The sequence below is a fragment of the Papaver somniferum genome, unplaced genomic scaffold (assembly GCF_003573695.1).
Source record: "Papaver somniferum cultivar HN1 unplaced genomic scaffold, ASM357369v1 unplaced-scaffold_21, whole genome shotgun sequence".
In the NCBI taxonomy this organism is placed as follows: Eukaryota; Viridiplantae; Streptophyta; class Magnoliopsida; order Ranunculales; family Papaveraceae; genus Papaver; species Papaver somniferum.
In genome coordinates, this window is record NW_020631041.1 from 3,295,118 (window position 1) to 3,320,650 (window position 25,533).

A 25,533-nucleotide genomic window follows, 5' to 3' on the forward strand; every position below is an offset into this window, starting at 1 on the left:
TCATATTGGGGGTATTATGAAGACATGAACTCTGTTCTTTTTTTTGCTAAGTTGCTTGATCCTCGAGAGAAAGAGTCTGGTTTGAAGTTTGATCTTGAATGTTTGTATGAGCAAGAAGATTTCAGGGTTGGGACTGTTTAGAAAGCTGTGAAACAAGACATGGGTAGACTTTATAAAGAGTACAACACCATGTATTCAATGCTAGTGCAGATGAAGGTGACATCAACTTTTGAACTTTAATTATCTGCTTTTGTTCTACTGTTAGATACTTAGATATTATAAATGTTGTTATCATCATCATTTACTAATATTGATTGTGAATTTGTGCTGATGTCTTAGGTATTGGGTCAACAAATGGTGCAGGTGTGGATGACATGGTAGTTTGTGTGCAAGAAGAGAACATTGAGGATATGCTTGAGTCGAGGAAGAAAAGGCGAAGAATGAATGTTCACTCTACTCATCCAAAGTCTAAACTGGAAAGGTATTTGCTTGATGACTGTGAAACATCAACAAGGGATTTTGATATTCTGGCATGGTGGTAGGCTAATAGTACCAAGTATAAGGTACTATCACTTATGGCGAAGGATAATACCAGTGTCCTAAGTTGCTTCAGAGTCTGCATTCAGTACCGGGAAGCGCATTCTTACTCCATGGAGAAGCTCGCTATCTTCCAGGATAGTTGAAGCACTTCTCTGTACGCAAAGCTGGTTGCAGAAACCTATCTCTCTTGATTTCATATGTGACTATGTACCATATGACAATGACAGCATTGAAGACGGTAATAAAATCTCTTCTCTTCTTATTTGACTTAAAATTTCTATAGTTGAATGAATCCAGTTAGAACTGTTCACTTGAATGAATCCAGTTAGAGTTTCACTTGAATGAATGCAGTCACCTTTTGCATATCATGATTGACTTCTTATTTGACTTAAAATTTCCATAGTTGTCATTTCTTTTGCATATCATGATTTATGGTTAGTGGAGTTGCAAACTTGCAGTCAGTTGCACTCAGTTTCATTATCTATGATTATGTAATTGCTTAGGGCTTGCATATGAAGATTAAAGAGAAAGTGGTTGATACTTGATTCTTCAAGTTGTGTGGTGCTGGTCCTTTTTATGTTACTTTTGTAATCCCTGTACTTTTTATGTTACTTTCTGTATTCCCTCATTCCCTGTCCTTTTTGAACTTGGAGTTTCAAGTTGTGTGGTGTACTAGTTGTAGACACTTGAAGTACATTACCCATGATGTGAAGAATTTTGATCTGACTTTTGAGTTTTTCTCTTTACAGACATTTTGGGCAAAGATGAGGATTAAGGGGATTGATTGCTTGAGAATTGGATGGATGGACTGGATTGTGGAGTCTTTTACTTGTCTTCGACTCTTCGTGCTACTTTCTTATGTTAAACTTTAAGACTATTGTGTGTGTATTTGATCTTTAGAGTTTAGACTCCTTGCTTTTGGACGTCAATATGTGTGTGACTGTGTGTTTGATCTTTAGAGTTTAGAGTCTTATGGAATGGATCGGTTTAATCTATTAAGTGTGGTAAGATGTTATTTCTTAAGTATGGAATAGAAATACACTGTATAGGTGCAGGTACAAAATCTGTCAGAATTTCTGACAGATTAATTTATGGTTAAAACTGAACCGAACCGAAAAATAACTCGAACATAGTCGGTTCGGTTTTTAACCGAACCTAATACTATTAAGTTCGGTAACGGTTTTAAATGTGCTAACCGCACTATAAACGGTTAGTTGAATGTTTTTACAACTAACCGCATCGAACCGAACCGTGTGCAGGCCTAGTCACAATTAATTTCATTGTAATCTATGTGATTCCCTGCAGCAGGAGTGTAGCCATATAAGAACAAATATTGATTATTCTTTGATCTTCCTGCTTTTAAATTGGCTGGCTGCGTACAACCCCAAGGGGAGAAATTTAATTCTGCAACTGCTAAGGCAATGCATGTACTGTTAAAACAATTACCCTCCGGCTCTGCATAACATGTAACAACACATGATAGCAAAAACAAGGAGTATGTGTAGACCAAATCATAAATACTTCATTTTGGCATAAAACTTTAGTGAAATCATGCAAATCAGGTTACCAATATCAGTTCAGTGATGTAGATCCAGATACTTAAGTAAGTATACATTTGTCCAATATTTTATCACATACAACAATGCTAAAAAAATCTTTTGCGATAAGGAAGTAAACAAAAGTAGAAAGTAGTTAAATGTTTTTTTGAGAGTTTGGAAGAAACTATTATAGGAAGTTATGAATAGATTTAAAGTTGCTATCCATTAAGGTGGATAAATGTGAAAAGAATAATTCTTCCAGGAAACCAGCATTTAATTGAGAGCATGAAAATAAGAAACAATTCAGAGGGGCAGTCAGACATGGACAACTTCCGTTTTCCATCATTAGGCCGACGGGCTCTGTATATGATGACTTTGCTTTTACATTTGTTTTTCAATATGATAAAAATGATTGGATTTGGATTCCCTCTTATTTTTGGTTCGGACATGTGGAATTTACTGAGTTGTCCCTATGTTATAAAAAAAAATCAAGGTAGAGGTCACGGGATCAACCCAGACCACCTCGCAAATTTTACTTTGTTTTCTTTTTTCGTTTTTTTTCCTTCTTCTTTTAATTCCGCCACCACCACCGCTACCACTACCAGTACCACCCTAAGTTTAAATCACTCATTCTTTAATTCGCCACCACACCACCATCACCGACCAAGTACATCAGCACCACCACGTACCAGTACCGGCGCCACGACCATAATCCCCACCATCACTGCCATGACCAATTGTACCACCAGCAGCAGACCACAACCGTCACCAATTACAGAACAATTCGTAACCATAGATTAAATTCATAGACTTAATTAAAAAAATGATCAGCAACAACTAGAATTCAACGGAATTAAAAAATGCAGAATGATGATGATTTCAATTTTGAAATTAATCCATCAAATCTAGCCATTACAATGAATTTGTACCAAATTTATTGACACAAACGAACTTAATTACAACCAAATTGACCAATTTTTCCGGTTGATCTTTGTAAGAAACCAGAGTTGATCAATCGCGCGCGACACAGAAACAAAGTTCTTTTCACAGAAATGCCGGGTTAAAAAGATGGATTTGTGGACCGGGTAAATCCGAATCTGACCCATTAACCCAGAACTTTGGTACAGCAGAAACCAGAAATGTAGAAGTGGAATTCCACCACGAACTTACTCTCGTCCAGCCCATTTTCTCGTTCCTGTTACTGACTCGGTGAGTCACACCACCCCAAACTCTTCTCATATCTAAAGAAAAATACTCTCTCATTTCCTATTCACCTGTAAAAATAAATAAATCATAGAACAAATATAAGTGAGACCATTCGATCAATACTAGATAAAGAAGCAAAAGTGAAAGCCAGGAATCAACATTAAATCGTATACAGTTCAACAGAGAATCAGCTTAGCTATAGAGTAATAATAAGTTAAAGAGTTTTTTTCCAAATTGCAAACCTTTATGGAATGTTCTGTTAGAACAATATTTATTAATTATTATTTTAATGTGTTTAACTAAATAAAATTAATTTATTGTTTTGTTTGTGAATGAAAAACTTATTAGTCCCACATTGTGGAGTTTCCACTTTTTAGTTGTTTTAAGAGACTATATAAGTTTTTTAGTCCCACATCGGGGAATTCCTCTTCTTAAATTGTTTTATTCCATTATATAAAGAAATTCACTACTTTTGTAAAATCATGGAAAAGGGGTTGCTCTATATTTTAGAGGGACCCTAAGGGAAAATATTTTATAGCATTTTTTAAGCATTCGCGATTTTCCTTAACGGTTTTTTCAGAGTTGCCAAGCTCAAGTTGAGCATCTACTACATATGCTAGTAGTAGGTGTATTAGGGTGTTTTATCCTGGAGATATCCGTCCTGTGAGGGCTATAGCATCACTCTTGAGTGTAGCCGGGCGCTAATGTCTTAAGGACAGCGTGTTGAACACGTGACTCACTCTATTTTCCAAAGTTTTGCCTTGTTGCTGTTGCGGAGATACGGGGAGCTTGTTCGTTTCGTCAAAGCAATCACTTCCATTATAAAGGAGCTAAGTATCAATAACTTTTTCTTATTTGATTTTTCTTTGTTTTTGATTATTGCACCCAACAATCTTAAGACATTATTATTTGTAATAATCGAAAACGATTGATTGGTTTGTGAATCATGGATGTTAATTGTGGAGTGAAAAACAAAAACGAATTTCTGGTCAGCTGTAGTGTTTCAATTTTATCTTTTAATCTAGAAGTAATTACGATGAACCCTTTTGACACAACGTAGTAGACATCCTGATAGTTACCCGCGTAAAATTTCAGAATTTTTGGAGTTGTAAAAGTATTTTTTTGATATTTTACAAAACAGAAAAACGTTTCTGAAAAATTCTGACGAGCAGAAAATTGTTGTTAACTAAATTAATTTTTGTGGGGTAACCATGAGTTTTTTGAAACGCTGATTCAAACGAAGTTTGTATATATAGATGTTATCTTCAAAACTCATATTTTACTTTCTGATTTGGAATTGTGATTCGTGAATAAAGGTGTCATCTCCGAGGGACATGGCTAATAGCCGCATGTGGTTGGAAACAAATCTTCCAAAGATGGCAAAGGTGAGAACATCGAACGCAACTTTAAGCATGGTCTTCATGATAAAGGTATATTTCGCAAACCTGAATCCGGAATTACAGTTAAGGGTGAGTGTTATGTTTGTAAAATTCCTGGCCACGCAGCAGTAAATTGTAGACAACATAAAAACCATAATAAGTAGAAAGTTAATGCTAATTTAGTTGAAACAAACTAGAACGAGTTTGATGGCATGATGTCGGAATTTATTTTAATAACCAATGTGAGAGACCAGTAGGTGGACTCTGGAGCCACCAAGAATGTTTGTTGAAACAGAGACCTGTTCACCTCCTATCATAGGATAGGGGATGTCGAGAAACTCTTATTGAGTAACTCATATGCAATAGAGGTTGCATAAAAGGAAAAGGTCGAGCAGAAGCTCATATCTGTAATATTCTCACATTGAATGAAGTTTTCATGTTCCGAGCATATGCGAAAATATTGCATCTTGTTCTGTTGTAGATGGAAAAATATTTAAGATCTTAATTGAATCTGGAAAACTTGTTGTAACTAGGCAGTGATTTTTTAAGCAAGAGTTATAGGACTTTGCGTCTATATAAGCTTAACGGAAAAACTGATGATGTGAACGTAGTTGATTCTTGTGATATCTTTGTGTGATTGATTGTTTTACGTGGTAGACTTGGAACCGTAAACTTATAAGTCAATGCTTAACTGGCTAGCATAGGCTTCGTACCCAAATTTAGTTTGGATTTTGAACACAAAAGTGAAATCTGTGAAGAATCAAAATATGCTAAAATCTTTTAGCACAAATGTTCAGAGTAATTCTAAGCCTTTAGAATTAATTCAGTTAGGCCTAGTTGACATGAGTTCAACCCAAAACCACTGTGGTAAAAGATGGTTATAACTTCCGTAGATGATTGTACGAGGTACTATCTTGTATACTTGCTTAGGATAAGGATGACGCCTTAGAAGCCTTAAGATGTATAAACTTGAAGTTGGAAACCAATTAGAAGCCTTGAACATAACAACCGTATCCTTAAGGAGATGATAATTTCCATGTTGATTAGTTCAGGATTACCTGCGGCCTTGTGGGGGGAGGCAGTCCTCTTAACTAGTATCCTGAATAAAGTACCCTTTTAAGAATCAGATGAAACTCCATATGGTTTATGGAACGGTAGATGATCTTCTTATGAATGTGTCAAAGTTGGGGGCGTTTGACTAAGATTGTAATTCCTCTTCCTAAAAGAACTAGATTGAAACCAAAAATGTTGATTGTGTTTTCGTATAGGGTATATTGAGTATACTTCTACAAATAGATTTTTGGTTGTGTGTTCTGATTTTTTCTGACATTGGTGTGAATATTATTACGGAATCTAGGGATGCTGAGTTCTTTGAACATGTTTATTCTAAACCTGTACCTCATTAGAGATGTGTTGTTGATCCCCTAGATTTATTTTCAAATAGTCAGAACTTATTTTAAAGGAAGATGAAGTTGATGTTGAGCCTAAGAGAAGTAAAATAATTAGACTTGAGACTTCTTATGAAACCGACTTCATAACATGCCTAGCTTAGTCTGAGCCACAGACTTGTAAAGAAGCCTTGATATCTACTGAAACCCCATTCTGGTAAGAAGCTTCATTTAGTGAAATGGACTCAGTCCGTTGGAACCAGACTTGGGAGCTTGCTAGTTTACCTCCAGGTTGTAAGACCATGGGATGTAAATGAGTCTTTAAGAGGAAACGATAGGTAGATGAAACTGTGGAAAAATATTAAGCTAAGTTGGTAGCTAAAGGCTATAAACTAAAAGAAGGTGTAGATTTCCTTGATTCTAATTCAATTGTGACGGAAATTACTTCCGTTGAGATACTAATTGTTATTGCTGCCATAAAGAACGTAGAGATACATCAGATGGATGTTAAGACAGCTTTTTCTAAAACCGTGAATTAGGTAAAGAAATTTACATAGATCAACCTGAAGACTTTGTAGTGAAAGGTTGTGAATACAAAGTTTGTAATTTGAAAAATTTGTATGGTTTTCAAATAAGCACGTAAACAGTGACATGGAAAATTTAATCATGTGATAATGGATAGTGGATTTAAATTAATGAATCTGACAAGTATGTTTACAAGTAACTTGTTAAGGATGTCTGTGTAATTGTATGCTTGTATGTTGATGATATGCTTGATACAAACATAGATGTGATCAATTCCACTAAAAACATGCACTGAATGAGAACATTGACTTGAAAGACTTGGGCCCTTTTGATGTAATCTTAGGGATGAGGATTAGAAGATAATCAAACATTTATAAGTCTTAGTCGTTCTCATTATGTTGAGTTGTGCTTAAGAGATACAATCAGTCTGATTGTAAACCTGCTTGTACTTCGTACGATTATTCTTGTAGTCTCAAGAAAAATAAGGGTAGTGGAGTATCTTAACTTGAATACTCAAAAGTTATAGGATGTCTGATGAATTTAATGAACTGTAAGAGTCCAGACATTGCCTATATTGTGAGTAAGTTAAGTGGATATAATTGTAGTCCAGAGCAAGAGAATTCAGATGCACTGAGTAGAGTATTATGGTACCTAAAATACTCTTTTGATTTATGAAAGGTATCTTGTTGTCCTTGGGACTTTATGATGCAAACTGGATAGTTGACTCAGAGGAGTCTAAGTCTACGAGTGGATATGGTTTCACTCTAACATGTGGGTTTGTTGTTGGAAGATTTCCAAACAAACATATCGCTCAATTCATTATGGAATCTGAGAGTATTGCGTTAGATAAAGCATGAGAGGGGGCCGAGTGCCTAAGATGCTTTTTAGAAGACATTCCTCTTTGGCATAGGCCTGTGCCAGCTATATCTATACATTGTGTTAGCCAAGCTATAATAGTTAAAGCTAAGAAATAACTAATCTCAATCGGCGTTATTTCCATTGATTGGATAAAGTCCAAGGAGAATATCGCGCAATCTTTGACGAAAGGTTTGTACAAAGAGATAGTTAAAAATGCATCGAGGGGGTTGGGGCTTAAGCTCATATATTAAACTTGCCATGAAGGATACTCAACCTTGCTGACTGGAGATCCCATGATCAAGGTTTCGAATGAGACAACTAATTTGTGGTGGGTAAAGGTAAACACTATCAGAGATTTTCATTCTCTGTCCCTTCCCTATGGTGTAGACGTGATAGTGTGACTGCATGTGGAGGATGACTTTTTAATAAGTCTTAATGAGTTCTATAGTTTCAATTTAAGATTGAAGTGGGGTGTAGCAGTAACACTCTTTATGGAAACTCACCTATCTGAATGAGGAAGTGGGTCGCTTCCTGTGAGAATATGAGCTGATTCTCTAGAGCATTCTGAGAAACAGGATACGTCCAGGGCCAAAACGGACAAAACGGCACGAGCTTGGCAGCAACCTTGGAGATATCATCCGTGATTGTTATCGCGAATTACATCAAACGCTAGGAGTTCAAGACATAGTTCACTGTCTCTAGCAAGTAATTCCGGTAATATCTCACTAAGCAAAGCTTCAAGACCTCATGGACACCTCTGCCTAAAATGGTATTTCCTGCGTTTTTTATATGATTTTCGCTTTTGATGGTTTTGGTATTACTGGAACTTAGTACCTAAGTGTCACTAAGTGTTCACTGGTTCATGCTTTTTCACTTTCGTGAAACGAACCTTTAGTCTCACTTGTGAGGAGCTAAAGATGAAAGCTCTCTATACTATATGATTTTTGCAATCCATAGTATGACCCTGGGGTCAACACATTTTTGTGTGAAGGAGAGGACACTGAAATGACTAGTATGATTTCAACACACAGACGTTCCATATGTCTGTTCGATCAAGCCGGATCATGGAGATTGGGTGTTGACTTACCAACATTTATCTGTGTTTTTCATGTTTTATTGAGGTTTTCATTCATGTGGGGGATTGTTGGAACAATATTTATTAATTATTATTTTAATGTGTTTAACTAAATAAAATTAATTTATTGTTTTGTTTGTGAATGAAAAACGTATTAGTCCCATATTGTGGAGTTTCCACTTTTTAGTTGTTTTAAGAGACTATATAAGCTTTTTAGTCCCACATCGGGGAATTCCTCTTCTTAAATTGTTTTATTCCATTATATAAAGAAATTCACTACTTTTGTAAAATCATGGAAAAGGGGTTGCTCTATATTTTAGAGGGACCCTAAGGGAAAATATTTTATAGCATTTTTTAAGCATTCGCGATTTCCTTAACGGTTTTTTCAGAGTTGCCAAGCTCAAGTTGAGCATCTACTACATATGCTAGTAGTAGGTGTATTAGGGTGTTTTATCCTGGAGATATCCGTCCTGTGAGGGATATAGCATCACTCTTGAGTGTAGCCGGGCGCTAATGTCTTAAGGACAGCGTGTTGAACACGTGACTCACTCTATTTTCCAAAATTTTGCCTTGTTGCTTTTGCGTAGATACGGGGAGCTTGTTCGTTTCGTCAAAGAAATCACTTCCATTATAAAGGAGCTAAGTATCAATAACTTTTTCTTATTTAATTTTTCTTTGTTTTTGATTATTGCACCCAACATGTTCGGCACAAAATTTGTTCACATACAAATCTTAGAGAGATCATTAATGATTGTGAGCTAGATTTGCTGTACAAAGAGGAGGAGATGGGCGGGTTGGTTGGTAGTGGTGACAAGTAAAAGGAAGGCAGTGGTGAAGCGAAAATTTAAGGTATCTTTGTTTCGGTATTTTGATAAGTTAACACCTGTTAGAAATGCATGTAGAACTAGTCTCACGTGTAGTGATTACTTTTAGTTGAACATTTTAGTTGATGCGACAAAACATACCGATTCTGATAGGAATATAAAAATATTTTTATCGCCACTCTCAATGTGGTCAATATCAAATTCGGTAAATATCGGCTGGTACTGAATGCTATGTTTTTGGTGAATATGTGAAATAACCGTGAATATCGGCATTTCAGATAAACACCGAAACCGATGATATTAGCCGTATTTTGTTTATTTTAGTTGAAATAAACTATAATGGTCACTCTATAAGAGTCATTCAATACACGTTCATAATTTCGGTAAGTTGTTTCACCGTGACAGCGGTCATCTAGTATTTATAATTCTTGTGTCTCGTTCATATATAAGTACTTACAGTTTTGGTAAAATATAATGTTTATAATAGCTAGATTGGAATGGAATCGAAGATGTAACTTATTTATACTGTTACTATTCCTTTTGACCCAACACGCTAAATCTCTAGGTCTGCCAACGCCAATTTATTTTACGGATTGATGTATGGATCAATCGTATAACTCGCCTAGAGCTTCCAATAGTTTGATAAGATACTACAATTGTTATTAACAACTCCCGCGTAGAGAGAACAAATTATTAAAAGATAATTAAGATGATTTTCATCTGCAATATGATATTATAATTTTCTTAATTTTTCGGCTAGGTCATGATTCAAAGCCGTCTGTATTTATTAGCAACCCTTCAACACTACAATTATTTCCCAATTTATTCCAAAACATAGGTGACATGAAAATTCAAGATCCACGTCACTTTGAAAGGACTAAATTTAGTGGTATATAGAGATTGAAGAGAAGCGTAAAGAAAACTAGCCACTGATGTCCCAGGGTGAGCTAACCGCTGCATAAAACAGTATCTGAAAATGATTTTCTCTAAATGATTACGGTTTCAAACAAAAACAAAAAACATATATGAAAAATTATTTCACGCTTCAGTTTCAATTCAAGCTGCTTATTACACTACAACTTTCTTTTGAGCGAAAAGAACAAAATATATTAAAGAAAAGGATCAGCCAAAGAGACAAAAGTATAATAGATCAAAGAAAAGCATACAACAATAGCAATCAAGAACAATTTACAAAAGCATCCAATTACTGATTAAAGTTTAAGAGGAAAATCATCAGAAGTCTTGGTATGAATCAAACAATCGCACATCCTGCACTTAGTGTAGTCAATCTCGGATCTTGGTCCATCTCGGTTGGGACTGAGACATTGGTACAACTTTGTATCGTGGAAATTATCATTGCAATCGAACATACTGCACTCAGTATAGTCAATCTCGGATCTTGGTCTCGGTTGGGACCGAGACATTGGGACTGAGACACTGGTACAACTCTGTATCATTTAGATTATCATTGCAATCGAACATACTGCACTCAGTGTAGTCAATCTCGGATCTTGGTCCATCTCGGTTAGGACCGAGACACTGGTACAACTTTGTAGAGTTATCATGAAGAATAGGAGTTCGAGTTCTATTTATGAGATAAGTAGCTGCCAGAAAATCATCTTACCAGTATTCTTTGGGACAAGAAACATTGAAAAATAAAATGTTTCCCATCTTAGTAATATTTATATGCTTCCTATCATCAAGACCATTCTGTTCTAGTGTCTATGGACAAGAAATTCTCAATTGAATACCAAAAAAATCTAGAAAACCTTTAAAAACACCTTTGACTAACTCACTAGCACCATCAGTTTGAAAAGCTATCATTTTTGTTTTAAAGAAATTTTCAGTTAAACTCTTAAAATGATGAAAACATTGTAAAACTCTAGTTTTAATTTGCATACGATAAATCCAATAAAATATACTAAAGTGATCAAAAAAAAGAATATAATACCTCTATCCTACTAATGAAGTAATAAGGGAAGGACCCCACTCATCACAATGAACTAGTGCAAGTGGAGATGAAGCATGAGAGTTAGATAAAGAAAAGGGAAGTCTTTTACTTTTTGTTGATTGACAAGGATGACAAATAGTCTGAGAATTAGAAGACTTGACAATGATGTTTTTATGACCATTAAGGTGTTGAATTATCTTGGAAGAAGGATGACCTAATCTGCTATGACAAACTTGAGAAGAAGCAAGAAGAGATGAAAATGCATATTGCAACATATGAGTTGTTATTGGATACAAATTATTAACCATCTCACCATGTGATAATAGAGCATGACTATGTAAGTCCCTTATTTCGCAACCTAAAGGATCAAAAATAATATAGCATGCATTGTCCTTTGTAAACTTAGCAACTGACAACAAATTATGTTTCATGTCTGGCACATGTAAGACATTGTCCAATCTAAAACTAGTTTTTGTGTATGAATTGTAGCATTACCAACAAAAGAGATAGACAGAGTCTTACCATTTCCAATCATAACAGCATCTTTGCCTTTTTAGTTAGAAGTATTCTGCAACAAAGTTCTGTCTCCAGTCATATGTGTGGAAGCACCACTATCAGAAACCCAAATCGTATTGGAGGAGGATGAATTATCATGAACATTCAAACTGGTGTAGGCATGCTGAGTAGTATCAGAAGAAGCAGCTGGATCAGTAGAGTTATTAACTTGAGTATAAGAAGTAACATAATTTTCCTGAGCTCTATATCCAGATGTATTACCATCATTTGAGTTACTAGTTGGAGGTGGATGATATCTAAAAAAGCACCTTGTACCAATGTGACCATTCTTCTTACAAATTTGACAGTGCATTTTTGAATAATCCATATAAGTTTTCCTGTAACCATTTGAGATATACCCATTTGAAGAATTTGAACTTAACCCATGTTGATATTACCTATTCTTATAATTTCTATTATTACCATCCTATTGGTACCACCATTCCTTCTGTTATTACTGTTCACTACAGGAAAATGGGCATTTAGTAACAAATATTTTTGTCACTGAACTATCTTGTTTAGTCGCCGAATAAAATTTGGAACAAATTTTTTTTTGTCGTCTAATCATCGTCGTGGAAGCTTCTTTTGGTCGCGGAAGATAATTTCGGTGACACCAAATATTGTGTCGTTGTAAATCCCTTTAAATGAATAACGTAAATTGTCTTCAAAGTACAAAATTAACTTCAAAAAACTAGGACATCAAAAGTGATTTTGGCGATAAATTTTTTTTCTCATTAAATAGTTTCATGACAATTTAGTTTTGTCTCAATAATAAATTCTAGCGACAAAGTACTTTGTCTTTAAATCATACTTTACCAACAAGTGAGTTTGTCTATAAAGAGAGCTTTGGATGATCATCGCTGCCGTCTCTAAAGATCTTGTTTTTATCCTTGATAATTAGGTTTAAACACTAGCAAGACATAATTGAACATTTGGAACGTTTGGGTGCTCCAAATGATGCTGGTAAAGTTTACCAATTTGAAAATCCATTGTGTGTTTTAAGTCAGTGTTTATGGTTTAGATAAATGATTACTGTTGATACCGAGATGCGATTAGTTTTTTTGTGATATCAGATACCATTTCAAAATATATTCATTGTTGTTTTCATAATTGCAGGATCTGCATCTGGGAAACAAAATGTCTGTGGACGGTCACGCGGCATAGATCTGGATGATTGGACTGCCCAACATGGAAAATTGCCAATCAAATTCTCAGATATAGCGGGGGAACCAATCTCCACAAATAGATGCAAATTATCTACTGAATGCGGCATAATTGTTTGCGACTTTGCTCCGATGCAATACACGTCTTGGAAGAAAATTCCTGATCATGACAAGGTTGCTTTAATCGAACGTGTCAAGGTAGGAAAAACTCTTCCATGGATGTATTTTAAAGATCTTTCGTTGTTGTTTTTGATTATTTTGAGATAATTTTGATCCAATTGTCCAAAATTATTATGTTATTGTAGGACAAGTTCGCACTGGACATTACGCGGCCATCTATCAAAAAATACCTTAATGATTGTATGGCTAGAAGATACAGCAACTATAGAACTCAAATGTCAAAGCATTTCAAAAAGTGTGAAACTATTGAGGAAGCTCGCTCGAAACCATTCGAGAACGTCTCACCAGAGAATTGGTTATGGTTGTGTGACCATTTTGCGTCAGAAAAATTTAAGGTAAAATAATGGTATTCTTATTTATAAATTTTAGGTTATGTATATTTACATCAATTCTGTTTTTAAATTTCAGAAGCAGTCCGTAGCAGGGTCGAACAATCGGAAGTTAGTCAAATACAACCACTGTGGTGGTTCTCGGGGTTTTCAAGTGCGCCTAGAGAAGGTATTTGTGATTAAAAATCAGTAACGTGTGTGAAAAAATATTTCCGTTGTTGTTCTTTGTTGATATTTTCTCTTCTTCCTCCAGAAAAAATTTTTGGGAGTGCAAGCGGCGAAAATACAAACGTTTCGTGATACTCACTCGCATATCAAAGAGGGTCAGCGTGTTTGGATATCTGAAACAGCTCACGTTCAATACGTAAGTTGAATCAACTGAGGTTTACATTTCTAATTACAAATTTTTGTATTTACGAATACCATGTATTTTCTTTATACATATGCACTAGTTAATAATGTTTCCTTGACTGTGGATAATGTAGTGTAGTCCTGGTTTCTAAAAAATGAATGTTTTCTAATAACAAATCAACTTATACATTTAGGACAAAATGATTGAGATGCATGAGCAAGGCATTGTGGCGGGGGGAACACCTGATGAACATGAGATATATGACGAAGTTCTGGAAAGGAAATCAAAAAGACATCGAAACCACAGACTTTCTGATGAGGAGATAGAAGAACTCTTTGCACTCCTTGCAACAAAAGACGACAAAATCAAGCAGTGCGAAACCAAGTTCAACAGATGAAAGAGGATGCTGCAAGTTTTCGGCAAAATGTGCTTAATCAACTACTGGCTGGTAATCAAAATGTTGTTGCAGACTTGGATACTACTCAGAAAGATGCTTAGTTTTATCTTCGTATGATCACTATCTTTAAAGCTTATTAAGAGTTTGGCTTAGGCGGATGTTTAGAAGTATCCCTTTTCAGTTAGTTAAGTCCAGTGAGTGTTTCAGCAATATTAGTTTGTTTAGTATTTTATAAGTTCCGGGTCTTTTAAGCATTTTTAGTAATGTCAATAAATCTGTAGTTCGTTTATTTTAGATGTGTTGTGTTTTTTTCTCTTTAATATCTTAATTTATTATTTATTATCTAGCCACTTCATCTTTCTTTAATGGCATTTTATGTCTTCTATGTTCCATTTGCTGTAAACGAGTGAAAGACTACAACAAGGACTAATGTCTGCTTTCGTCTTTATCTGTTGATCAGTTCTTTCTTTGTAGTCTAGGCAGTCTTCACTTGTCCCTCCAATAGGACTGCTTTCATTCCTCTGCAAAAAGTAATCTCTGAGCAAGTGTTCTTAGTCTGTAGAAAGGGTAATCATTGCAGACTTCACAACAATTTACAATTCCCTCAATTTCACAAGGTTCACGTTATCTGCAGAAAGGGTCTTAGTCTTTTGCAGCACTACGTTTTCTGCAGCACTATGTTACCTGTTGCACTATGTTATGTATTCTGAGTTCAACTGAAGTTTCTCTTATAGTAGTCAGTTTTGGGGGTTTAGTGATTGAGGCCTTAGCTTTTCAAGTGCGTTGTTTTCAGCTTCAGGTTGTTGATTATCGTTGTTTGGTGTGAATTTAAGTGATCACATTACTAGAGATGATGTAAAGGTTTTTACTGTAGTTTCAGAGAAGCCTGGTTCAGCTTTTCCTAGTGCCAGTCGTTGGTATGAGACTCTTTCATCAACGTGGGTGTGTGCCCCTACTCAGCCTTTAAGCATAACAAGCAAGAAACCACATTCTCTTTGCAGCATGATTAAGCCTGTCTGTGACAATGTGAAATACATGTTTTGCTGGATCTTGTCAGGAATAAAAAGTAACAATTAGTTAGCATAGGGTGTTGAAATCTTTTTCTGCTTGCATCTAATGGAGTTCGATTCCATACCAAACAACGTGAACTTCGTCGAACGACCCAGAATAGCGGATTGGTAGTAGATGGAGAACACAATCGTAAGCCAACTGAATTCTTTGGTAGCTTGGAAGATGCTATTGAGTTAGACTTTTTGTATGGCTACCGAGTCGTGTTATTTAAATGTGATTGGTTTGACGTAACTCATGGAAGGACAAGAATTCGAAAGGATTATAATTTGACATGTATAAATACTAGTAGAATGTGGTACAACAGTGATCCTTTTGTTCTTGCATCACAAGCGCAGCAAGTGTTCTACCTAGATGACTACAAGCATGGAGCAAGTTAGAAAGTGGCTCAGAAAATGCATCATAGACACATATGGGATGTTCCTGAAATGGATATCAATGAAGTACAACCAGAAACAGAAAAAACTATTGACGAGGCATATCACCAGAATAAAGAGGCTCCATTGCTATTATCCACTGTTCAAGAAGATGATAACGAGGCAACTGTACTTCATAGAGATGATGATGTTGAACTCGAAACTATAGATGTAGATCTTGTTCTAGCTGAGGATGTCATAGATGATGATGAAGAGGAGGAGGAGGAGGAGGCGGAAGACGAAACATTGTTTAACTATAACAATGATGTGGTAGAGCCTGAGGATATTGTTCTAGAAGAAGATGACTCAGATCTAGAATATTAGTTCGTTACTGTTATTTTACTTGAAACTTAATATTCATTGCTAGTTTACTCTGAAACTCAATAAATATTCATTTTATGACTAATTTTTGCTCGAACCAGTTAAGTAATTTATGGCTTTTCCTTATTATTAGTTTGATTAAATTATTTTATAATTTCGTTTTTTTTTTTTAATATTTTCATTGAATTGTGATTCTATTTTATCGTACAGATTGTAATATTTGAATATTAAGTCTGAAGCAATCCCTGAATGGAAAAGTATACAAATCATTAATCTTTGATGAATTCTGTAGAGATGACATTGTTGATTGGGTGGAGAAGTTATATGGCTTGTCTATTAATGTTGTGACGGAAGGAGTCAAGAATCTTTTAAAGTGATAGGCCAGGCCCTAAACTGAAACCTACCACGTTCGCCGGAACTAAACTCAAATGATATTGGTAATCATCTGAAATGACCATTAGGGAAGCACTCGCGTTCATGATAGGTAGTAAAAATTATTTATCACTATAATGTCCAAAATTTTCGCCGTTCTAAATAAATTTTCACTAACAACTATATTTTGTCACAAACATATAAGTAACCCTAACAACAAGCTATTTTGTCAGCGGAAATCTTCTGTTGTGTCTAACATTTTATCACTCTAAAACATTCTTTCCAGCGACTATTCTTGTTCGTGGCGAAAAAACACGCTAGCGTTAACATTTTATTTCTCACATAAAGTTTATATCGTGGCCAAGTATTTTAGATGCAAAAACAGTATGGCGGCAAAATCTTGTCCCGTCGCAGTTAAAAGTTTTCAACAACCATCGTATATTGTCAACCTATATATATTTAATGAGAAAATGACACAGTAGTCACAAATTATTATTTTTGTGACGAGCATTTATCATTGTCAGTATAACTAAAATTGGTGACTGTCAAAATTCTCGCTGAACAAATCATCAGCGACGGAGGAAATCACGACAAGTTTCGGTTATCATCCATGCCTTCGATAACAATTGTAAAGTATAAACATTTTTTTTGCCGCAAAAAGAATGTTTATACTAACAATTTTTATATTCGTCACAAGTGAATATGTCTCATGACTAAAAAAACTTTGATGGGAAAACATTTTTCACTAAAGGCCCATTTTCATGTAGTTATTGTAACCATTAAAACCATTTCTTGCATAGAAGGCAGTTGAATTCTGCTCATCATAGACATTTGTAGTTTGATGTTGTCTCTCAACCAAAAATTGCTCATGAGAAAGCAATTTTGCTTTCATTTCACCAAAAGTATATGGTGTTTCTCTATTTTGTGAATAGATGACAAAAACATCATAATCACTGCCCAATCCATTCAATACAAACATCATTAAATCTCCATCATTAACCTTTTCTCTAATTGCAGCCAAAGAATCTGCTATTGTCTTGATCTTTTGAAGATAAACGACAATAGATTGATTACCTTTCTTGATTCCATGTAATTGAGTTCTAAACATATTTTTCCTAGCAAGAAATTGAGTTCTAAATCTTGTAGAAAGATAATCCCAATATCCTTGGATGTAGTAAGACCAAGTACATCACCACTCATAGTTTCAGTAAAAGTAGCCTTAAGACATGTAAACACAAATTGATCTAACTTTATCCAAGAGACCCATTTTGGGTTTACAGTGTTAATTCCATCAACAACTATTTTCTGTGGTGGTTCTAGCAACTCACCATTGACATAACCAAAAAGATCAGTAGAGATCAAAACACCCTCAAATTGATCACGCCATAACAAGTAATTTGACCCATCCAATTTTATAGAAACAAAATTCGTTATATTCGTAAAAGGAAGTGAGGAAGAAGAAGTACCAGATCCAGCAGAAGTCGATATTGTTGTGGATGTAGAAATATTATGCAGAATAGCTTGAGATTCAGTATGATTAACAATGCTGATATTGTTGATGTTAATTGAATTGCTTTTGTTGTTGTTGTTGCTTCGATTGATTTTGTTGTTTTGATTTCTTTTATAAGTACTTGTTCTAGTAGTGACCATAAAAAGATCAAGATGAACCCTAAAATTGATTTGGGAAAAGTTGTTGAATCTGTATTACCCAGAAGATGAAATTTGTTGACAAAATTGTTTAACTTTGATGATGAAAGAAAATAGGATCGTTACTTAATCTGATACCATGAGAATTATTAAGCTCATGATAATCAAGAAAAGCAAGAATGTAAAACAGAGATGAGAGAAGAATTTTTTTTTTATTATTATCTGTAAAAGTTGATGTACAAACAGATAGAATGCAGACACATTAAATATTGTCTTTTTAGGAGCAAGTCAATGACCTTTGACTCACAAGACTAAAGTCAATATACAAACAATACAAGCATTCCTATTAAGAAGATTTACACACTGCATAACATGTAACAATACCCGATAGAAAAAACAAAGTGTATGTGTAAATAATACTTCATTTGGGCATGAAACTTTAGTGCATAAAATCATGTAAGTCAGGTTTAAGCCATTTCCTTAAGCTTTAAAAAATTTGAAATAAACAAAAACTGAGAAGTATATGTATTATTTGTTAAGAGCCATTTCCTTTAGAATCCTGACCATTCCAATTCCCTTGTATAACTCAGCAATAAGGTGAATATTTGGGAGCAAATGAATAATCTTTTCAAATCTCCAAATTCCCGCTGGTATAACTGAGATACTAGTAAAATCGAGGATTAATGGTTCAATCAGATTGAGTGTATCTTGAACACTCCTTACCAAAAATGATGGATAACGTAAATTAATGAAGCTTAAGTTACTATAGAATAAAGGTCCATGTATAGTCCATATGTATTGTCGGTTCTATATAAGAGTCCTGTGTAAACCAAAGTCTAATATGCTCAATATAAATACTTGCCTCTAGTGCCCTACAAGGGTCAAGAGATCTTATATAATTGTTCATGGTATCTCAGAGTCAGAATGATCTCTCCAAACCCTAGTCTCAAAAACAATCTTTTTTTCTTTTTCAAAACCCTAGCCTGCTCTTTCTTTTTCATCATGTCTTCATCAGCTCAATCATCTTCAACTTTTTATTCTTCTTCTTCTATCACTATGGATTTTAATCAGAGTACGGGATCTACAACTAGCTCTGCATATATATCCGCCAGCGTAGGCTCTCTTATGTTTAACTCTTCTTCTTCTCTTTTTGAAAAATCACCTTTTTTTCCTTCTTCAACCAAAATAGTTCTCTTTTTGAAAAATCACCCTTTTGGGAATCTCATATTCTTCCTATTCTCAAATCATAAAGGCTCTATAAGTATCTCGATGATTCTCATGAGATACCAGCGAAAGAACTTATTGATGAAGAAACTCAAGCTAAAACTCCCAACCTAGCCTATGAGGAATTGGATGTTATTGGTCAAACTATCATGTCATGGATCAATTATTCTCTCACTGATCCTATGAAATCTGAATGTGCACGACGTGGAAATTCTCGTGAAGTATGGAAATATCTTCGTTCTACCTGTGCAATAATTAATCCAGCATGTATTCTTCAATTGAAAGAAAACTTGTCAACTATTTAAAAGGGTAACTCTTCAATATTTGAGTATATTTTGAAGATTAAGGAAATATATGATTCATTAGCAGTTGTTCTTCAACCGATGTTCGATCTTAAGAATGTCTCTACGACTCTGCATGGCTTGGGTGCTGATTGGTCCAACATCTACACATCAGTCATAGCTCGCCCTATCCTCTCTATTTTTATTGAACTTCATGCATTACTACTACACCATGAAATTCATCTTCAATATCTACAAAATCTGCTAACTCATGTTGCTGATATTCAAAGTCCAGTTTCTTTCTTCGCTAGTGCTTTTACTGGTCGTGGTGGTCAAAATCAAAATTCAACGCACCACAATAATTCTGGTCGTGGTTCATATAATAATTATAATCGTGGTCGTGGATGAGGATTTGGTCGTGGCAACTACTCGAATACTTATTGATGTGGCTACAATAATTCTGGTGGTCGCAGCAACTGGAATAATTGTTGGACCAACAATATGAATCACATTGGCTGGAACAATGGTGGTCGTGGAAGCAACACTAGTGAATATCAGTCCAACTCTTATGGCCGTGGTCGCAACAACAATACGGGAACTGCTCTTGGTCCTCCACCTCAAAATTCAATTATTATTTGTCAGTGGTGCGGTGTGAAAGGTCACACAACTCAGGCTTGTCATCATCTTACTCAAGATCCAAATCAAGCTCCAAATTTTGATCTTCCACATGCTTTCTAGGCTTTGCAAATTCAACCAATGTCGTATGAAAACCATTGGTTAGCTGATACAGCTGCATCTGCGCATATGACATCAGATTCTTCTCAGATGACAAACCGCTTTGATTACAATGGTAATGATAAATTTTTAGCTGGGAATGGTAAATTTTTACCTATAAAAGGGATTGGTGATATTACTCTCAACTCACCCTCCTCTCAATTGCTTATGAAAAACACACTTCATGTTTCATCGCTTGTTAAAAATCTAGTGTCTGTTAGACAACTTACTCGTGATTCTGACTGTGTTTTTCTTTTTGATCGTGATGTTTTTTGCATTCAGTATCGACTAACGGGAACTCTTATGTACAAGGTCAAGAATAAAGCTGTAATGTGTGTTATTTTTCCTAGTGCTCACTCCCATTCTCAATCGTCCTCTGTTCCAGCTCTCTCTGCTACGACTATTGGCGTTCGAGCTAGTCCAACTTTGTTGCATATGCGTTTAGGCCATCCCAATAATACTACTCAGTTTCTTAAGCTTAGTTTATTGTTTGATTCTAGCTTTTCTTCTTCTAAGTCTATCTTCTCTAGTTGTGTAGGTGCTAAACACCATCGTCTTCCCTTTTCATCTAGAACAATTTATTCCAATAAAATTGGAGTTGTTATACAGTCAGATCTATGGGGTCCTGCACCTTTTCTTTCTAATTATGGATTTCATTATTTTCTTTTAATTGTTGATGAATTCTCTCGCTTCACTTGGGTCTATTTTCTATCTGATAAAACACAAGTCTTCCGTTGCTTTCTTAATTTCAAAGTTATGATTGAGAAACAGTTCTCTACAACCATACGAGTACTACAAACTGATGATGGTACCTAATATGTTGATCCATTGAAATATTTCTTATTTGAACATGGTATTTTAAGTCAAACTTCTTGTCCTAGCACGCCTTAACAAAATTGCCTTGCTGAATGAAAGATTCTTCATGTTACTGAAACTAGTCGTGCTTTGATGCTCCAAAGTGGTTTTCCTTAGTTTTTGGGCTGAATTTTATGCTACAACTGTTTATTTGATAAATTGTCTTCCTACTCCAGTTTTATCGAATAATTCCCCTTATTTTGCTGTCCATAATCGCTCTCCAGACTATGATTTATGAAAGCTTTTGGGTGTCGTTGTTAGCCTCTCTTAAATCACTTTATACATAATAAATTGCAACCCAAAAATCTACTGTGTGTATTTCTTTGTTATAGTGATCGTCATAAAGGATACAAATGCCTAGAAGTTAAGAGTAACAAGATATACATCTCTCGTCATGTCATCTTTGATGAGTCCATCTTTCTATACCCCACTGATGTAGGTGCTAAGCCTTTCACTCTCTCTTCAAATCCAGCTATTCCCACTCTTTTGACTTGGACAAACCCAATTTCAACTATGCATTTTTATTCCTCCTCAACTCAATTAGGTTTTTCTCCTTCTACACATGTTGTTTTTATTATTCCACCTCCACTATGTCACATATTTCAAGTTTCAGCTCTTATTGCTCACAGTTCTTCTTACCCTTCACCTGTCTATTCTCCTCTGCACCATTTTACTTCACTGCCATTATCTCCAAGACGTCTATCTTTTTCTGATAATATCATCTCTTCTTCTTTGTTATCACCCATATTATCTCTTGCATCATCATCTGCCACTCAATCTCTAGATTCTACTTCTTCTGTGCCTATGCCTTCAGCTAACTTGCCCACTATACAAGAGCCTCCTCAGTCGACTAATAATGCTCATCCAATGGTCACACGTCTCAAGGACCATACTATTAAACCTAGGAGTTTTAAAGGTTGCTTCTATACTCGATATCCTATCTTACAGTGTTTTGCAGCTCAGTTCGCATCACTTTTTTCTGAGCCATCTTTCTTTACTACTGCCTCTAAATACAAAGAATGGTGGAAAAATATGCTTGAAGAATTCAATGCTCTTATGTGCAATCGTACTTGGTCTCTTGTTCCTCGTCGCCTTGGTATGAATATTATTGTATCTAAATGGAATTATCTTGTGAAGCAAAAATCTGATGGTTCTCTAGAAAGACGCAAACCACGTCTAGTTGCTAAGGGTTATTCTCAGCAATATGGTATCGACTATGACGAGACGTTTAGTCCTGTTGTGAAGCCAGTTATTGTTCGATTAGTTCTCATTCTTGCAGTTTCTCATTCATGTCCTATAAGAAACTCGACGTTAAAAATGCATTTATGCATGGCTCTATTGAACAAGAAGTCTATATGTTACACCCTCAAGCGTTTTTAGATCCTCGTTATCCAAACCATGTTTGCTTACTGCACAAGACTTTATAAGGTTTAAAACATGCTCCTCGTGCATGGTTTAATCGACTTGCTGCATTTCTCATTGAAATTGGCTTCAAGTATTCTCATTCTGACCACTCAATATTTATCAAACAATCCAGTGCGGGTATCCTGGTTATTTTACTAAACGTTGATGATATTATTCTAACTGGTAGTGATATTGCAGGTCTTCGATCTCTTTTGCCTAAACTTCAGACACAATTATGTATGACTGATTTGGGAGACTTGCATTATTTTCTTGGTTTGGAGGCTATGAGAACTAAAGATGGTCTTGTATTAACTCAAGATCGATACACATTGGATATTCTGAAAAGAGTTGATCTTATAGATTCAAAACCATTTCTACTCCGGTTGATCCACCTTCTAAACGTTCATCTAATAATGCTGCATTATTTTCTGATATTACCCTTGTTAGAGCGTAGCCCGGTTGAACCCACCAAGCGTTGGTATGTCAAGTTTGGTTGTCATATTTTAGTGAATCAAAAAATCATTAAAAGGTTCGCTTGATTATTTGCTAGAGTCAACTTCGTATAGGTTAGATAGAAAGTTACTAGGATATGAGACTAACAAGTATTACGTGAAGACTTGAAGAATGTGAAGAAGTAAAGGGCTCCAACGACGTCATCATCCTTCCACCTGAGGTTAGTAATATTTGACTTGAACTGTTTCATTCCTAACGTATCTTTCAAGTCGTGCATATTGAAAACATAACTGCGAAGCTGTGAATGATTATACTCTAGTTAGACATAGTATTAAGGAATTACAATACGAAGTATAACGTCTATCTTTTGAACTTCGTATATTAAGACATCGACATAATTGTATGAATGATATTGTGATTATGTATGGGTATGGGTGAATATTTTTTCCTAGGAAACAATGTTTTACATTCGTTTAAAGGAAGTAAATTCATGAACTTTTTTTGTGAATCGAAAGGGAAATCGTTAGGCTTATTGGTATTTTTATTCATTGCAAATCTTTGGATTACCAATATGTGTTTTTAGTATAACCTCTCATAAATTGTTTATGTATCTTGGTAAAACTATTCACAAGGCCTGACTTTTGTATTGGTATGACTTTTATTAGTGAAACCGATCTTAAGTAATCACCTGAGATGGTATGATCGATTTACTGTAATTGGTATGACCAACTCTAGACATTGGGTAACCGATCCTAGTAATAGATGCAACCGATCACAAGTAGGGGAATCGATCCTTGTAAGAGGTGCAACAAGTTTTTAGTTATTGGAGAACAGTTCCTATGAACATGTGCACCAAATACAAGTTAGATACCATATATATGTGGGAACCGATCCTAGTACCTAGTCAACCAAGTTTTGGTAACTAGCATGACTAATTCTAGTACCCACATGGAGGTAGAACCGAAACTTGTTTTGGTTGAAACGTGAAACCCTTGATTTGTGATTTGATAGGATAATCAATCACATAGTTCTTGGAAGTCAGATGAACCAATTCTAAACTTGTTTGGAAGTGTTGCAAATCGGTTCCAAGATTGTAAATATGAAAAAGATCTACAAAGTAAAGATGTCGACATACTTTGAACATGTGCAGTAACTCTTACCTTTTATTGTTTAAAGATATCCTTAAGCTAAAGGAAAATTGAGAATCTTTTAATTAAGGTTTTTACTTTTATATGCTTTTAATTTCCAGCAATTAAAATGCATATCTTTAGAAAATAAAATTAGTAATGTGCATTTATTAGTTGGAGATTTTCTACTGAGATTTCGGTCAATATTTGGACAGAGCATTTCCAGGAATTATGAAAACCATTTTTGCCTTTATTGCATATCTTTGAGAATATTCGGTTTTGGAAATTCCTTGGTGTCCAAACTTCCTTGGTCTATAAATATTGAAGTTTGGATTTCAAGCAAACTAATCCTCAGGGCCAGAAAAATTACCTAGTTGTGTTTTTAATGGTGGAGCCGCCTATTCGGAGAGAAAAGTACCATAATTAGGCGAAATCTCTTACGACTGCTCGTTTTTAAGACTTCTTTGGGATTGAGAAGCTCTACGAGTACCGTTGGTGGGAAACTATATAATTGTAGTTTATTATTAGTTTTTGATTGATTTGATTGACTAATGTTGGTTGAACTTTGATTGAACCTAGTTTTTTTATGCTTGAGAATCTTCGCTTCTGATATAAGATTCACTCAAACTAGATAGAAGCTTCGACGGGGATCTATAGACTGTTTGTAGATCTAAAGACGTCTTGTGATAATCCATTGTTAACAGACTCCGTTCTGTGTGTGATTCAAGTTGATTGTGTGCAGGTGTTTACTGAAGATCTAAGAATATTCCAAGACGAAGAAGATTTCTGATTTGGGTTCATAATCTTTGGTGCGCACAAAACTTGATCGGCTGGGGATCCAACTATAATCGGTTTATCTTTGTGATAGATTTGATTGATTAGTTGAGTATATCTTCATGAATACGTTTCTTTGTGATTTGAAGCATTGATTGCAAAGTCTTGACAATTAATTTGGTAATTGTTATTGGATGGATCTAAGAACCTGACAAAGGAGTTTATTGGGATAAACGGAAGAGCCTTTTTTCAAACTCATATCACGTTGTTTGAAAAGGGTTGTTACCGAACAGATTTGTTGTTCCTTTACTGTTTGGAATACGAACCAAAGGAATTGTTCCAAGTGTGTGACTTATTGCAAGTTGGAGGCGCAGGGATACAAACGGAACTAGGTGAACTATAGGTTTAGTTTCTTGGACTCAACTATACGAAGTTGGTTTAGATTTTGTATAGCGGCTTAATCCTGAGAGTATTCAATTATGGACAAGGTCCCGGGGTTTTTCTGTATTTGTGGTTTCCTCGTTAACAAAATCTGACTGTGTCTTTTACTTTTCTAT

At 35.2% G+C, this 25,533-nt stretch overlaps 1 protein-coding gene across 1 annotated transcript; it reads left to right on the top strand.

The window, feature by feature from the left end:
- The first annotated feature begins 15,723 nt into the window (after window positions 1-15,723).
- On the top strand, window positions 15,724-16,068 carry LOC113339447 (acidic leucine-rich nuclear phosphoprotein 32 family member B-like). Its single transcript, XM_026584716.1, has one exon. It carries the CDS (start codon window positions 15,724-15,726, stop codon window positions 16,066-16,068), a length of 345 nt encoding a protein of 114 aa, XP_026440501.1.
- Window positions 16,069-25,533: the final 9,465 nt, after the last annotated feature.

What these genes read in the sequence shown, in the direction of transcription:
- LOC113339447 (XM_026584716.1), top strand. Translation starts at nt 15,724, where the DNA reads ATGCATCATAGACACATATGGGATGTTCCTGAAATGGATATCAATGAA.